At 47.9% G+C, this 17025-nt stretch overlaps 2 protein-coding genes across 7 annotated transcripts in view; both read right to left on the reverse strand.

Annotated features, from left to right (window-relative positions):
* The window catches only part of LOC138671875 (FH2 domain-containing protein 1-like), a 157188-nt gene extending 152372 nt beyond the window's left edge, over positions 1–4816 (reverse strand). Inside the window, exon 1 of the mRNA XM_069760006.1 lies at positions 3061–4816. The gene's annotated coding sequence lies outside the window, so the exon portion shown is untranslated. The remainder of the gene's footprint in view (positions 1–3060) is intronic.
* Positions 4817–6925: 2109 nt separating this feature from the next.
* The window catches only part of ARFIP2 (ARF interacting protein 2), a 55270-nt gene continuing 45170 nt past the window's right edge, over positions 6926–17025 (reverse strand). For 3 of the 6 annotated variants that reach the window (XM_069759614.1, XM_069759616.1, XM_069759615.1), the window contains one exon: positions 6926–12370. In XM_069759614.1, the coding sequence (XP_069615715.1) occupies positions 12215–12370 (156 nt within the window). In that variant the 3' untranslated portion in view covers positions 6926–12214. The remainder of the gene's footprint in view (positions 12371–17025) is intronic. The other 3 variants (XR_011319463.1, XR_011319461.1, XR_011319462.1) reach the window with 3 other exon arrangements.

A 17025-nucleotide genomic window follows, 5' to 3' on the forward strand; every position in this document is an offset into this window, starting at 1 on the left:
AGTTATGACAGAGACAGAATCATGGTAAGTGGTCTGTGATGTATGAAGGTGGAAGTCTGGTGGATTAGCAGTAGGTGGAGGTATGACCGTGACAGAATCATGGTAGGTGGTCAGTAATGTATGAAGGTGGAGATCTGGTGGCTTAGAAGTCAGAGGTTAGACAGTGACAGAATCATGGTAGGTGGTCAGTGATGTATGACGGTGGAAATCTGGTGGATTAGCAGTAGGCAAGAGGTATGACAGTGACAGAATCATGGTAGGTGGTCAGTAAAGTATGAAGGTGGAGATCTGGTGGATTACTAGTGCGCAGAGGTATGACAGTGACAGGACCAGGATAGATGGTCAGTAATGTATGAAGGTGAAGGTCTGGTGGATTAGAAGTCAAAGGTATGACCGTGACAGAATCATGGTAGGTGGTCAGTGATGTATGAAGGTGGAGGTCTGGTGGATTAGAAGTCAGAGTTAGGATAGTAACAGAATCATGGTAGGTGGTAAGGGATGTATGAAGGTGGAGGTATGGTGGATTAGAAGTCAGAGGTAGGATATTGACAGAATCATGGCAGGTGGTCAGCGATGTATGAAGGTGGAGGTCTGGTGGATTAGAAGTCAGAGTTAGGATAGTAACAGAATCATGGCAGGTGGTCAGCGATGTATGAAGGTGGAGGTCTGGTGGATTAGAAGTCAGAGGTAGGATATTGGCAGAATCATGGTAGGTGATCGGTAATGTATGAAGGTGGAGGTCTGGTGGATTAGTAGTAGGTGGAGGTAGGACAGTGACAGAATCATGGTAGGTAATCAGGGATGTATGAAGGTGGAGGTCTGGCGGATTAGTAGTAGGCAGAGGTAGGATAGTGACAGAATCATGGTAGGTGATAAGGGATGTATGAAGGTGGAGGTCTGGTGGATTAGAAGTCAGAGATAGGATAGTGACAGAATCACGGTAGATGGTCAGTGATATATGAAGGTGGAGGTCTAGCGGATTAGTAGTAGGCGGAGGTAGGACAGTGACAGAATCATGGTAGGTGGTCAGGGATGTATGAAGGTGGAGGTCTGGTGGATTAGAAGTCAGAGGTAGGACAGTGACAGAATCATGGTAGGTGGTCAGTGATGTATGAAGGTGGGGGTCTGGTGGATTAGAAATCAGAGGTAGGATAGTAACAGAATCATAGTAATGGCTCCCCATTGCCCAGAGACTCCACTACAAAACCCTAACCATGACATACAAAGCCATCCACAACCTGTCTCCTCCATACATCTGTGACCTCGTCTCCCGGTACTTACCTACACGCAACCTCCGATCCTCACAAGATCTCCTTCTCTACTCCCCTCTTATCTCCTCTTCCCACAATCGTATACAAGATTTCTCTCGCGTATCACCCCTACTCTGGAACCCTCTACCACAACATATCAGACTCTCACCGACCATCGAAACCTTCAAAAAGAACCTGAAGACCCACCTCTTCCGACAAGTCTACAACTTGCAGTAACCACCGATCGACCAAACCGCTGCATGACCAGCTCTACCCTACCTACTGTATCCTCACCCATCCCTTGTAGATTGTGAGCCCTCGCGGGCAGGGTCCTCTCTCCTCATGTACCAGTTATGACTTGTATTGTTTAAGATTATTGTACTTGTTTTTATTATGTATACCCCTCCTCACATGTAAAGTGCCATGGAATAAATGGCGCTATAAGAATAAATAATAATAATAATAGTAGCTGGTCAGTGATGCATGAAGGTGGAGGTCTGGTGGATTAGAAGACAGGTAGGATATTGACATAATCATGGTAGGTGGTCAGGGATGCATGAAGGTGGAGGTCTGGTGGATTAGAAGACAGAGGTAGGACAGTGACAGAATCATGGCAGATGGTCAGCGATGTATGAAGGTGGAGGTCTGGTGGATTAGAAGTCAGAGGTATGATAGTAACAGAATCATGGTGGTAGGTAATGTATGAAGGTGGATTAGAAGTCATCATGGACCACCTACCATCAACTTATATCTCATCACTCCTGGATTATTAGTAGTTGGAGTTATGACAGCAGAAGGATGTTGGAGCGTGGTCTGTGATATATGAAGGTGGAGGTCTGGTGGATTAGAAGTCAGAGGTATGACAGTGACAGAATCATAGTAGCTGGTCAGTGATGTATGAAGGTGGAGGTCTGGTGGATTAGTAGTAAGCAGAGGTAGGACAGTGACAGAATCATAGTAGCTGGTCAGTGATGTATGAAGGTGGAGGTCTGGTGGATTAGTAGTAAGCAGAGGTAGGACAGTGACAGAATCATGGTAGGTGGTCAGGGATGTTAGAAGGTGGAGGTCTGGTGGATTAGTAGTAGGTGGAAGTATGACATGGAGATGAGCTATATGAGGGTGCACGATTGGTGATAAAATGTGTGAGGACTGGTGGATTTGTCGTAGTGGGAGATATAACAGTAATAAAATAGTGGGGCATGGTGTATGAAGGTGCAGAACTGGTGGATTATAGTGTTGGTATGTCAAACCTCTGACCATTTACTGAGTTGACAGATTCTCTAAGTACAACATAGACTTCACTCATAAATCTTATTCATGATATCCTCACAACGAACTGATTACAAATTCGACCTAATGACCATTATCCCCCCTCAATCTTAAATAATGACCAACAGTCTCCTATTACTAACTCCAGCCTCATTCCACCATCTCCAAGACACAGATGTTGTCTACATGACTAAAATATTTAGAATTGAGCGCCCTCAGTGGTTGATACCTTTTAATGGCTAACTGAAAAGATGGTAACAAATTGCAAGCTTTCGAGACTACACAGGTCTCTTCATCAGTCTTTGCCTGATGAAGAGACCTGTGTAGTCTCGAAATCTGCAATTTGTTACCATCTTTTCAGTTAGCCATTAAAAGGTATCAACCACTGAGGACTCTCAATTCTAAATATTTTCTATATACTGGCTAACACGGTACCAAGATATATATCTTTCCTGTGTCTACATGACTATGCAGTCAGAAAGAATCCCGCCAGAAGATGCTCGAGCACATCAGCAGCTACATCTCCATCAGCATTACTCACCTCACAGTGCTGGGGTCGGGTCACTCCTCTTGGAAGAGCATCTAAGACGATTGTGTAGACTCTTTGTCTGTAAACCATTAATGAAACCAGCGTTCTTTTGAGTTCTTGGTTGTCTCTAGCATTTCACAGACTCCGATGAGAATTGTATCCCAAGTTCATACCGGCACTTCCAATACCTCTATACAAGCCTCAATCAAATCAGTTACATAGAAGTCTCTGAAGGACATGAGGCTCTATATACACCAGGGTCCTGCTCCTGTGGTCCTACGCATCACTCCGAAGGTTCTCTTCCCTGGAGCCAATCCATGATCCTTCACTAAATGCCACTATTACATGAAGATCTAGGTCCTAGGAGTGTACTGAAGGCACAATTATACAGCTGGATATGGAGGTTGGAAATCTCCAGAGGATCAAATAAATTACTTCTCAGCAGTCTCTACATTATTTATCTGTCTCTTTGAGGTGACAGCCTTTAATCAACATTCTCAGAGTTAAATGTCTCTATTCGATGCAGTGTTTCTCTATAGAATATGCGCCTGTCTAACCAGATGCCTCTAGATGGTGTCTCCTCACACTTTACATCTGAAGGATGGAGTGTGCTTACTGGATCTAGAAGATGATCTGCATCTCAGGAAAGTATACAGCGCCCGGACAGCCGGCACCTTCAAAGACTTTGTATTCTCAGGCTGGAGAACGTCTGTCAGTCTCTCTCTACAGATGGAGTCTCTTCTTAGGATGGAGCACCTCTGGCAGTCTCTCTCTACAGATGGAGTCTCTCCTTAGGATGGGGCACCTCTGGCAGTCTCTCCCTCCCTACAGATGAAGCATCTCTCCTCGGGATGGAGCACCTCTGGTAGTCTCTCTCTACAGATGACCTCTACTTAGGATGGAGCACCTCTGGCAGTCTCTCCCTCCCTACAGAAGAAGCATCTCTCCTCGGGATGGAGCACCTCTGGTAGTCTCTCCCTAGAGATGGAGGACCTCTCAAGATGGAGCACGTCTGGCAGTCTCTCCCTAGAGATGGAGGACCTCAAGATGGAGCACGTCTGGCAGTCTCTCCCTAGAGATGGAGGACCTCAAGATGGAGCACGTCTGGCAGTCTCTCCCTAGAGATGGAGGACCTCAAGATGGAGCACGTCAGGCAGTCTCTCCCTACAGATGGAGCATCTCTACTTAGGATGGAGCAAGTCTGGCAGTCTCTCCCTCCCTACAGATGAAGCATCTTTCCTCAGGATGGAGCACCTCTGGCAGTCTCTCCCTAGAGATGGAGGATCTCTCTTTAGGATGGAGCAACTCTGGCAGTCTCTCCCTACAGATGGAGCATCTCTACTTAGGATGGAGCACCTCTTGCAGTCTCTCCCTAGAGATGGAGGATCTCTCCTCAAGATGGATCAACTCTGGCAGTCTCTCCCTAGAGATGATCTCTCCTTAGTATGGGGCACCTCTGGCAGTCTCTCTCTACAGATGATCTCTCCTTAGTATGGGGCACCTCTGGCAGTCTCTCTCTACAGATGGAGCATCTCTCCTTAGGATGGAGCACCTCTGGCAGTCTCTTCCTAGAGAAGGATAATCTCTCCTTAGGATGGAGCACCTCTGGCAGTCTCTTCCTAGAGAAGGAGGATCTCTCCTTAGGATGGAGCACCTCTGGCAGTCTCTCTCTACAGATGGAGCAGGTCTAGCAGTCTCTCCCTATAGATGGAGCATCTCTCCTCATGATGGAGCAAGTCTGGCAGTGTCTCTCTGCAGATGGTGTCTGTCCTCAGGATGGAGCAGTCTGGCAGTCTCTCAAGAGGATGAGGACTGACAGATCCTGCGGAGGAGGCGGTTGGACCAGTCGCTCCAGTAGTAGTGGGCGGGGCTGAGCACTAATTATCTAGCTTTGTATCCAGCTTGGTATTCCGCAGGCTCCTCCCTCCTGTCTGTCTCATATGATATTCCGGCTACATGATTTATGCATCTGTGGGTGTCGTGTTTGTTAACAGTAATTAACTCTACGGAAGTTCTGCAAGAATTAGCAAACAAAATTCAAGATCTGAATGTCTCTATGAAGTGTCATACCTACAACTCTGTCATCCCTGCCTGTCTCTCAGAATGTCTTTTCCGCAGTAAAAAACCCAAACAATGGAACAATCTCCCTATAAAAAGATCTGAGAATCATGATCAGCAGTGGGAGCGAGGGTAGCAGCTAAAGGAGGAGGCTTAGGAAAAAGCCACATGAACAGCAGCAACAGGAGAAGCAGCATAAAAAAAGAGCAGCGAGGAGGAAGAGTAACAAGAGAAGCATGAACAGCAGGAGGAGAAGCAAAAAGGCAGCAGTGTAAACAGCAGCAACAGGAGAAGCAGCATGAACAGGAGCAGCAAGGAGGAGAAGTAACAAGAGAAGAATGAACAGTAGCAGCAACAGGGGGATTAGCAGCATTGTCATAGAGAGAAATTAAGATCTCTCCAGGGAGGGGTCATCTCATCCTTACATGGAACATATGGGCAAGAAAGAAAATTAATTATATATGAGGAAGGGAAAAACAAATTGATGCAAGGGAAATGAAAGAAAGCGAAATCTGACACTCATCTCAATTGAAGCAGCTGCCCCCTGAAGTGATCAGGTAATTGCAACCATTTGTTTACGCAGAGGAGCAGAACTGCCTTCCCAAGCATAAGCTTCATCTCATGAAAGCATGCGTTGGAATCACAGGTGTACGTACCATGTGCTCTATGTGAGTTCCCCAATAACTGACCTAATAGTGGATGCAGTTGTGACCTCATCCATCACTCATCAGACAATTCCATAATTGTCCTGATGATTGAAGGCAGCGGAGTTGTGTTCCCTGACACAATGGTGATAGTGGTGGGATCTGGGTGATCTCTCCGGTGTCATCTGTGACAAACTGGTGACATCTGCGTGACCCCTGGGTATTATACATGACATATAAAGCAGTAGCAACATAAAGAGCAGCAGCAAAAAAAAAAAGTAGAAAGTGGCAGAGTAACAGCAGGAGGAACAGGAAAGTAAGCAGCATAAAAGGTAACAACAGAAGGAGCAGCAAGGAGTGTAATCAGCAGCAGCAGAAGATGCGGTGAGTGGAACAAAGGGAGCAACAGGAGGTGAACCAGGAACATAAGCTGTATGAGGAGTGGAAACATGAGGAAAAAGTATAACAGTAGCAACAGGAGAAGCAAGAGAAAAGCATAACAGAAGCAAAAGGAAGGAGCATGAACAGTAGCAACAGGTGGGTCAGCAGGAGGAAGAGGAGCACGAAGGCCGCTACAGAAAGAGAATAGAAAGAAAGAAAAGCAAATAGAGCAGCAGCAAAAGGAAGATTAGAAGAAAAATCCACAGTGGGCTCAGGAGAAATGACAGGGTTCTACGGGAAAAACAAAACAAAGCCATGGGAGAAATGACCGGAGGCACTGGAGTAGGAGTAGAGACAGCCTGCACAAGAAGGAGCAGGAGAAGGGCAGTGGTACGGCCTTACTGAGGACACGATGGGACCTGCAGAAACGTTCAGCCAATCTAGTGACCCTAGAGCCTCCACAGACACCTCATGGCTTGTACACTTCCACTGTAAGATGGCACCTGCTCCGTGCCTGGAGACCTACATGCAACCATCCCCTGCACAAGATAAATTCCGAGATGTTCCCAAACATGGAGACAGGGAATGATAACACAGTAGTAATACAGAGGCAGGATCTGCTCGATGACATGCCAGGTGTGACCGGGAAGCGCTGGAGTTTCATGGGCTCTTCTTCTATCCATTTCCATGGCTGACGTAGACCTGGATCAGAGAGGTGCGATTTGTGACCAGGACACGCTCTGCCCATCTTGGCGGACCTGGATCAGTGACACAGTGAGCCTCAGACACCACAGACTCTTCAGTAGATTTATTCAGATATACAGAAATGTTCTAGTAACAGATGCTCCTCATTGAGTTGAGATGACCTCCCCGGCCTGCGAGACCCCAGAAGGAGCATCGCACCCACAAACCATTCCCAAGGAACAATCTCTTCATAAATAGTTATTGTACTACAGGGCAGGGAACAAGCACATGGCCCAATGTTAGTTACACAGGGGTGGAATCTGGTTAGCGGTGGACCCTAAGGGCACACACTGCGCCGTGTAATAATGCCGCAGTGCTCGCACACTCCACCACACACATGCACACATCTGGAGTTCACAGTCAGACACACTGAAATGTACAAGGAGAAAACGCATCCGTCCACTCACAGGAGTGTAGACCCCGACACTCGCTGCACACAAGCAGTGTTGTACAAAGCATTCCCACATGAGGAGCACCTCCGGGGTCCACACACCGCCCTCACACCGAGGGTGCCGCACTCAGGTCACTTACTAGCCTCAGTCATTGTGTGTGTGAACTAAAACTAAAATATACCCCTGGTACTAAAGCCCCTCTGTCAACCATCCTCCCCAAATCTACAGGACCCCCCTGGCTTTATGACAGGGGCTCCTGCTACAAGAAATGATGAAAGGAAATCACCGTGGACTGCTAGAAGTAATGCTAGGACGACTGCAGAAAAGTGCCAGCCCCATGTAAACGGACCCATCATACCAGAAGCATCCACATACAGCCAAGCACCAGTGTCTCCACCACTGAGACCAGTAAGAGGATGGTGGTAGCGCAAAAGATTCTGGACACAGCTGACAGAGGATTAGGAGACATGAGTTGACGTTATGCACGCCAGGCTTTACAAATCTGGGGCATCTGTCTCCAGCGCTCCTTTCATTAACAGCTGGGCACCTCCTACTGAATCTGGTGCATCTTTACACTGCCATGCTTCCACCAGAAATCTACATCAGTCGAGGTTAGAGCACCTTACCGTCATACGTTACACTACCGCTGAGGTGTAAATTATAAGTACATTGTCAAGCGCAGTTGGTCGTGGCCCAAACCAGCTCTATCCACAGTCAGTCAGCTGAGGCTGGCGGAAAACACCAAAACTTGCACAATTTAACATTGCACAAAAATGTTACACTTCAAGCAGTTATACATCAGCAAACTGCTTCATGACCATGGAGTGTAGAGTCTAGGGGAACTGAAGAACAGTGGGGTGGAGGCCTACAGAAGAACAGGAGAGCGGATGGGTCCCGAAGAACAGTGGAGTGGAGGTCTACAGAAGAAGAGTAGAGCGGAGGGGACCTGAAGAACAGTGGAGTGGAGGTCTACAGAAGAAGAGAAGAGTGGAGGGGACCTGAAGAACAGTGGAGTGGAGGTCTACAGAAGAAGAGTAGAGCGGAGGGGATCCCGAAGAACAGTGGTGTAGAGGCCTACAGAAGAAGAGGAGAGCGGAGGGGACCTGAAGAACAGTGGAGTGGAGGCCTACAGAAGAACAGGAGAGCGGATGGGTCCCGAAGAACAGTGGAGTGGAGGTCTACAGAAGAAGAGGAGAGCGGAGAGGACCTGAAGAACAGTGGAGTGGAGGTCTACAGAAGAACAGGAGAGCGGAGAGGACCTGAAGAACAGTGGAGTGGAGGCCTACAGAAGAAGAGGAGAGCGGAGGGGACCTGAAGAACAGTGGAGTGGAGGTCTACAGAAGAACAGGAGAGCGGAGAGGACCTGAAGAACAGTGGAGTGGAGGTCTACAGAAGAAGAGGCGAGAGGAGGGGTCCGAAGAACAGTGGAGTGGAGGCCTACAGAAGAAGAGTAGAGCGGAGAGGACCTGAAGAACAGTGTGTTGAGGCCTACAGAAGAAGAGTAGAGCGGAGGGGTCCAAAGAACAGTGGAGTGGACGTCTACAGAAGAAGAGAACGGAGGGGACCTGAAGAACAGTGGAGTGAATGTCTACAGAGAAAAGGAGAGCGGAGGGGACCTGAAGAACAGTGGTTTGGAGGCCTACAGAAAAAGAGGAGAGCGGAGGAGTCTGAAAAACAGTGGAGTGGAGGTCTACAGAAAAAGAGAACGGAGGGGACCTGAAGAACAGTGGAGTGGAGGCCTACAGAAAAAGAGAACGGAGGGGACCTGAAGAACAGTGGTGTGGAGGCCTACAGAAGAAGAGGAGAGCGGAGGGGTCCTGAAAAACAGTGGAGTGGATATCTACAGAAGAAGAGGAGAGCGGAGGGGTCCTGTAGAACAGTGGAGTGGAGATCTAAAGAAGAAGAGGAGAGCAGAGGGGACCTGAAGAACAGTGGAGTGGATGTCTACAGAGAGAGAGGAGCGGAGGGAACCTGAAGAACAGTGGAGTGGAGGTCTACAGAAGAAGAGGAGAGCGGAGGGAACCTGAAGAACAGTGGAGTGGAGGTCTACAGAAGAAGAGAAGAGCGGAGGGAACCTGAAGAACAGTGGAGTGGAGGTCTACAGAAGAAGAGGAGAGCGGAGGGAACCTGAAGAACAGTGGAGTGGAGGTCTACAGAAGAAGAGAAGAGCGGAGGGGACCTGAAGAACAGTGGAGTGGAGGTCTACAGAAGAAGAGGAGAGCGGAGGGGTCCTGAAGAACAGTGGAGTGGATGTCTACTGAAGAAGAGGAGAGCAGAGGGGACCTGAAGAACAGTGGAGTGGATGTCTACAGAGAGAGAGGAGCGGAGGGAACCTGAAGAACAGTGGAGTGGAGGTCTACAGAAGAAGAGGAGAGCGGAGGGAACCTGAAGAACAGTGGAGTGGAGGTCTACAGAAGAAGAGGAGAGCAGAGGGGACCTGAAGAACAGTGGGATGGATGTCTACAGAAGAAGAGGAGAGCGGAGGGGTCCTGAAGAACAGTGGAGTGGAGGTCTACAGAAGAAGAGGAGAGCGGAGGGGTCCTGAAGAACAGTGGAGTGGATGTCTACTGAAGAAGAGGAGAGCAGAGGGGACCTGAAGAACAGTGGAGTGGATGTCTACAGAGAGAGAGGAGCGGAGGGAACCTGAAGAACAGTGGAGTGGAGGTCTACAGAAGAAGAGGAGAGCGGAGGGAACCTGAAGAACAGTGGAGTGGAGGTCTACAGAAGAAGAGAAGAGCGGAGGGAACCTGAAGAACAGTGGAGTGGAGGTCTACAGAAGAAGAGGAGAGCGGAGGGAACCTGAAGAACAGTGGAGTGGAGGTCTACAGAAGAAGAGAAGAGCGGAGGGGACCTGAAGAACAGTGGAGTGGAGGTCTACAGAAGAAGAGGAGAGCGGAGGGGTCCTGAAGAACAGTGGAGTGGATGTCTACTGAAGAAGAGGAGAGCGGAGGGGACCTGAAGAACAGTGGAGTGGATGTCTACAGAGAGAGAGGAGCGGAGGGAACCTGAAGAACAGTGGAGTGGAGGTCTACAGAAGAAGAGGAGAGCGGAGGGAACCTGAAGAACAGTGGAGTGGAGGTCTACAGAAGAAGAGGAGAGCGGAGGGGTCCTGAAGAACAGTGGAGAGGAGGTCTACAGAAGAAGAGGAGAGCGGAGGGGTCCTGAAAAACAGTGGAGTGGATGTCTACTGAAGAAGAGGAGAGCAGAGGGGACCTGAAGAACAGTGGGATGGATGTCTACAGAGAAGAGAAGAGCGGAGGGGTCCTGAAGAACAGTAGGGTGGATATCTACAGAAGAAGAGGAGAGCGTAGGGGTCCTGTAGAACAGTGGAGTGGAGATCTAAAGAAGAGGAGGAGAGCGGCGGGGTCCTGAAGAACAGTGGAGTGGATGTCTACAGAGAGAGAGGAGCGGAGGGAACCTGAAGAACAGTGGAGTGGAGGTCTACAGAAGAAGAGGAGAGCGGAGGGAACCTGAAGAACAGTGGAGTGGAGGTCTACAGAAGAAGAGGAGAGCGGAGGGGTCCTGAAGAACAGTGGAGTGGAGGTCTACAAAGAGGAGAGCGAAGGAGACCTGAAGGAGTGGAGGTCTACAGACGAAGGAATAGCTAAAGGGACCTGAAGAACAGTGGAGTGGATGTCTACAGAGAAGAGGAGAGCAGAAGGAACCTGAAGAACAGTGGAGTGGAATTCTACAGAAGAGGGAATAGCTGAAGGGAGCTGAAGAACAGTGGAGTGGATGTTTAAAGAAGAGAAAAGCAGAGGGGATGTCTACAGGAGAGAGGAGAGCGGACCTGATGAACACTAGAGTTGATGTCTACAGAAGAAAAGATAGGAGAGTGGAGGCGATCTGAAAAACAGTGGACTTGATATGTGCAGAGGGGAGGAGCGGACTTGAAGAACAGTGGAGTGGAAGTCTGCAGAGGAGAGGAAAGCTGAGGGGATATGATGAACAGTGGACTGTTCAAAGAGAGGAGAGCGGAAGGCAACCTGAAGAACATTGTAGCGGACGTTTGCAGGGGAGAGGAGAGCTGAGGAGACCTGAAAGGCTGGGGAGTGGATGTCTGCAAGGGAGAGGAGGGGACATGAAGAACAGTGGACTGGATGTCTATGGGAGAGAGGAGAATGAAGGGGACCTGAAGAACAGTGGATGTCTACGGAAGAGAGGATAGTGGAGAGGACCTGAAGATCAGTGGGGACTGGATGTCTACAGAAGAGAGGAGAGAGATTGGAAGGGACCTGAAGAACTGTTGATTGGATGTCCACACAATTGAGAAGAGCAGTGGGGACCTGAAGGACAATGGAGTATATGCCTACAGAGGAGAGAAGAGCAGAGGGGACCTGAAGGACAATGGAGTATATGCCTACAGAGGAGAGAAGAGCAGAGGGGACCTGAAGGACAATGGAGTATATGCCTACAGAGGAGAGAAGAGCAGAGGGGACCTGAAGAAAAGTGGAGTGGCCGTCTAAAGAAAGGAGGAGAGCGGAGGGGTCCTGAAGAACAGTGGACTGAATGTCTACAGAAGACAGGAGGTCGGAGGGGACCTGAAATACAGTGGAGTGTTTGTCAACAGAAGAGGAAAGTGGAGGAGACCTGAAGACTGTGGCCTGGGTGTTTTCAGAAGAGAGGAGAGGGGAAGGAACCGGAGGATGGTGGAGTAGTGTGACGTGCACCTGGTTGGGTCAGAAGAAGCAGGATGACCAGTGCTAGGCCAGGTATGTGGGCTTTATACTGGCTTTTATGATGTGGTGACTGCCCACAACCTGCATAACACACAGTATCGGACATGCCGTCACACACACTGATCTGTAGTCACACAGAATGATAGATTCTAGCAGACAAAGGACGCTCGCAGCGGCACACGATAATGATACACACACAAACCTTCATGCACACGACACTTACAAATACGGTACACACGCAAACACAAACACATACAGAATGGAGGGGTCACTGCTCCTCCAGCCAGGAAGGTTTGTCGCTGGCCGCGCTGCTCAGCTTGATGTTGAATTGTTGCAGTGAAGCCTCCAGCTGCTGCTGATTCCCAGCAAAATATGAGGAGATGGCGTTATGGAAGAGAAGCAGCTGCTTGTGCATGACCTTCACCTGGAAGAGAGGACGACACGTGAGGCACAACATTCATGTACGTGAATGGAGATCATGGCAAAGCAGCATGAAATAATAATAATGTGTAATCGTTTTATCACTATTGTCTGTACAAGCACCAACATACTCGGCAGCACTTTAGTGTCTGTACAAGCACCAACATACTCGGCAGCACTTTAGTGTCTGTACAAGCACCAACATACTCGGCAGCACTTTAATGTCTGTACAAGCACCAACATACTCGGCAGCACTTTGTCTGTACAAGCACCAACATACTCGGCAGCACTTTAATGTCTGTACAAGCACCTTCTGAAAAGTAAAGACATTGCAGAGTAAACACATGACCAGATACCAAGAGGAGTGAGGTTTCTGCTGGCAAGCTACAATCTAAGAGGAGACATGAGAGGTTAGTGGGAATTAAATAGAAGGAAAGCTTAAAATGCAATCACTACAAAAACCGAGTAGTGGAAGCGATGATTGAGGACAAGTCAGAAGTGAGTAGTGACCATGGATTTGTAGGAAGAGTCACAGTATCACTAACATCAGCAGAGTGAGCCCTGACCGCAGTAAAGTCAGTAGAGTAAGTGTCAGGATTCGAACCCAGCAGCTCGCTGGACAGTTCCGTCCTAACCCAAATACTTGTACCTATGTTGTTTCTGATGGTCTCAACCCTGAGTTTCTGATTGGCTCCACACTGATTGAATACCCTACTTAAACTTAGCATTGCACTCCCTTCCTTGCGAGATTATTGAGCTACCAGCCTGTAGTCAAGCTTCCATCTACCTGCTGCATATCCTCAAAATTCTACTGCTGCTCTGTGTACCGACCCCTGGCCATAACCTGACTACATTACCCGCTGATCCTCCCAACTACACTGCTGCTCCGTGTACTGACCCCTGGATATATCCTGACTACATTACCTGCTTATCCTCCCAACTACACTGCTGCTCCGTGTACCGACCTCTGGCTATATCCTGACTACATTACCTGCTTATCCTCCCAACTATACTGCTGCTCCGCATACCGACCTCTGGCTATATCCTGACTACATTACCCGCTGATCCTCCCAACTACACTGCTGCTCCGTGTACCAACCTCTGGATATATCATGACTACATTACCTGCTTATCCTCCCAACTATACTGCTGCTCCGTGTACTGACCCCTGGATATATCCTGACTACATTACCTGCTTATCCTCCCAACTACACTGCTCCTCCGTGTACTGACCCCTGGATATATCCTGACTACATTACCTGCTTATCCTCCCAACTACACTGCTGCTCCGTGTACCGACCTCTGGCTATATCCTGACTACATTACCCGCTGATCCTCCCAACTATACTGCTGCTCCGTGTACTGACCCCTGGATATATCCTGACTATGTTACCTGCTTATCCTCCCAACTACACTGCTGCTCCGTGTACCAACCTCTGGATATATCCTGACTACATTACCCGCTGATCCTCCCAACTATACTGCTGCTCCGTGTACCGACCCCTGGATATATCCTGACTATGTTACCTGCTTATCCTCCCAACTATACTGCTGCTCCGTGTACTGACCTCTGGCTATATCCTGACTACATTACCTGCTTATCCTCCCAACTACACTTCTCCTCCGTGTACCGACCTCTGGCTATATCCTGACTACATTACCCGCTTATCCTCCCAACTACACTGCTGCTCCGTGTACCAACCTCTGGATATATCATGACTACATTACCCGCTGATCCTCCCAACTATACTGCTGCTCCGCATACCGACCTCTGGATATATCATGACTACATTACCTGCTTATCCTCCCAACTATACTGCTGCTCCGTGTACCAACCTCTGGCTATATCCTGACTACATTACCCGCTGATCCTCCCAACTACACTGCTGCTCCGCATACCGACCTCTGGATATATCATGACTACATTACCTGCTTATCCTCCCAACTATACTGCTGCTCCGCATACCGACCTCTGGCTATATCCTGACTACATTACCCGCTGATCCTCCCAACTATACTGCTGCTCCGTGTACTGACCCCTGGATATATCCTGACTATGTTACCTGCTTATCCTCCCAACTACACTGCTGCTCCGTGTACCGACCTCTGGCTATATCCTGACTACATTACCTGCTTATCCTCCCAACTACACTGCTGCTCCGTGTACCGACCTCTGGCTATATCCTGACTACATTACCTGCTTATCCTCCCAACTACACTGCTGCTCCGTGTACCGACCTCTGGCTATATCCTGACTACACTACCTGCTTATCCTCCCAAATACACTGCTGCTCCGTGTACCGACCTCTGGCTGTATCCTGACTACATTACCTGCTTATCCTCCCAACTACACTGCTGCTCCGTGTACCGACCTCTGGCTATATCCTGACTACATTACCTGCTTATCCTCCCAACTACAGTACAGACCAAAAGTTTGGACACACCTCATTTAAAGATTTTTCTGTATTTTCATAACTATGAAAATTGTACATTCACACTGAAGGAATAAAAACTATGAATTAACACATGTGGAATTAAATACTTAACAAAAAAGTGTGAAAAAACTGAAATTATGTCTTATATTCTAGGTTCTTCAAAGTAGCCACCTTTTGCTTTGATAACTGCTTTGCACACTCTTGGCATGCTCTTGATGAGCTTCAAGAGGTAGTCGCCGGGAATGGTTTTCACTTCACTAGTAGTGCAAGTCATGATCCTGGCAATGTCAGTAGTGTAAGCCATGACCTGGTAACTTCAGTAGAGTAAGCCATCAACGTGGTAACGTTAGTCAAGTAAGCTATGGACATTGTAACTTCGGTAGAATAAGCCCTGACCCGGTAACGTCAGTAGAGTAAGCCATGGCTAGGTAATATCAGTATCTTTCATGTTACATAGGGGGCTTATCTACAGCATTACATAATGCATTACAAAATGCTGTAGATAAGCCCCTGATGGCGGTGGCCACAGTTTTTAGGCCCAAAATTAGGTGACAGATTCCCTTTAACGTCAGAGTAAGCTAGGACTGTGGCAACATCAGTAGAGCAAGCCATGATCCCGGCAATGTCAGGAGAGTAAGCCATAATTTCGGCAATGTCAGTAGAGTAAGCCATGACTTGGTAACATCAGTAGGAGAAGCCAAAACCAGGTAACTTCAGTAGAGTAAACCATTAACGTGGTAGTCCAGTAAGCCCTGATCCGGTAAAGTCAGTAGAGTATGCCATGGCAAGGTAACTTCAGTAGAGTAAGCTATGACAGCGGTAACGTCAATCGAGAAAGCTATAGCCGTGGTAATGTTAGAGAAAGCATGACCCGGTAAAATCAGTAGAGTAAGCTATGACCATGGTAGTGTCAGTAGGTTAAGCCCTTACCCGGTAAAAGTCAGTAGAGTAAGCCCATATGCCAGCAATGTCAATAAGGTAAGCCCTGACCGTGCTAACATCAGTTTAGTAAGCCAGGTTCCAGGCAATGTCAGTAGAGTAAGCGATGACCAGGTAACATCAGTAGAGTAAGCCATCACTGCGGTAACGTTAGTCGCGTAGACTATTGCCATGGTAACGTCAATAGAGTAAGCCCTGACCCCAGCAGTGCCAGTAGATTAAGGGCTGACCCCGGGAAGGTCAGTTGACTAAGCCATGGCCAGGTAATGTCAGTTTAGTAAGACATGATACTGGTAACATCAGTAGAGTAAGCCATCACTGTGGTAACATCAATCGAGAAAGCCATGTCCGTGGTAATGTCATATTTGGTAGACGCCTTGCTACACTCATCAGGACAGCTTTAAGCTAGAGCAATATGAGATGGTAAACATACGGCCAGGAAAACATATGCAGCTAATGAATTCTTTTAGGGAACCTTTCTATCAGAAGTCGAAACAAAGAACAAAAACAGAGGAGCAATAGAAACCGACTACAAACTAAAATGTGTCTATACAAACGCACAGAGCATGGGAAACAAACAAGGAGAATTGGAGCTGCTACACAGGAAGAGAGATATGATGTCAAAGGCATCACTGAAACTTGTGGGACGATATCCATGCTTGGAATACAAACCTTGAAGTCTACAACTTATTTATTAGAAACGGGATTAACAGGAGGGGAGGAGGTGTTCCATTGCATGTTGGAAAAATGTATATCTCTACAGAGATCAAAGCTTCAGAGACTGGTAGCTCTGTAGAAATTGTTTGGGTAAGAATACAAGGAGAGAAGAAGAGAAAGGACACTGTTGTAGGTGTTATAGACCACCTGATCAGACTGAAGATATGGATAAACTCTTTTTACACCAGATGTCTCTAGATGTAGAGGGGCGATCTAATAACCATGTATAAGTATATAAGGGGACAATACAAATATCTCGCTGAGGATCTGTTTATACCAAGGAAGGTGACGGGCACAAGGGGGCATTCTTTGCGTCTGGAGGAGAGAAGGTTTTTCCACCAACATAGAAGAGGATTCTTTACTGTTAGGGCAGTGAGAATCTGGAATTGCTTGCCTGAGGAGGTGGTGATGGCGAACTCAGTCGAGGGGTTCAAGAGAGGCCTGGATGTCTTCCTGGAGCAGAACAATATTGTATCATACAATTATTAGGTTCTGTAGAAGGACGTAGATCTGGGGATTTATTATGATGGAATATAGGCTGAACTGGATGGACAAATGGCTTTTTTCG

Source organism: Ranitomeya imitator, chromosome 3 (assembly GCF_032444005.1).
Source record: "Ranitomeya imitator isolate aRanImi1 chromosome 3, aRanImi1.pri, whole genome shotgun sequence".
Classification (NCBI taxonomy): Eukaryota; Metazoa; Chordata; class Amphibia; order Anura; family Dendrobatidae; genus Ranitomeya; species Ranitomeya imitator.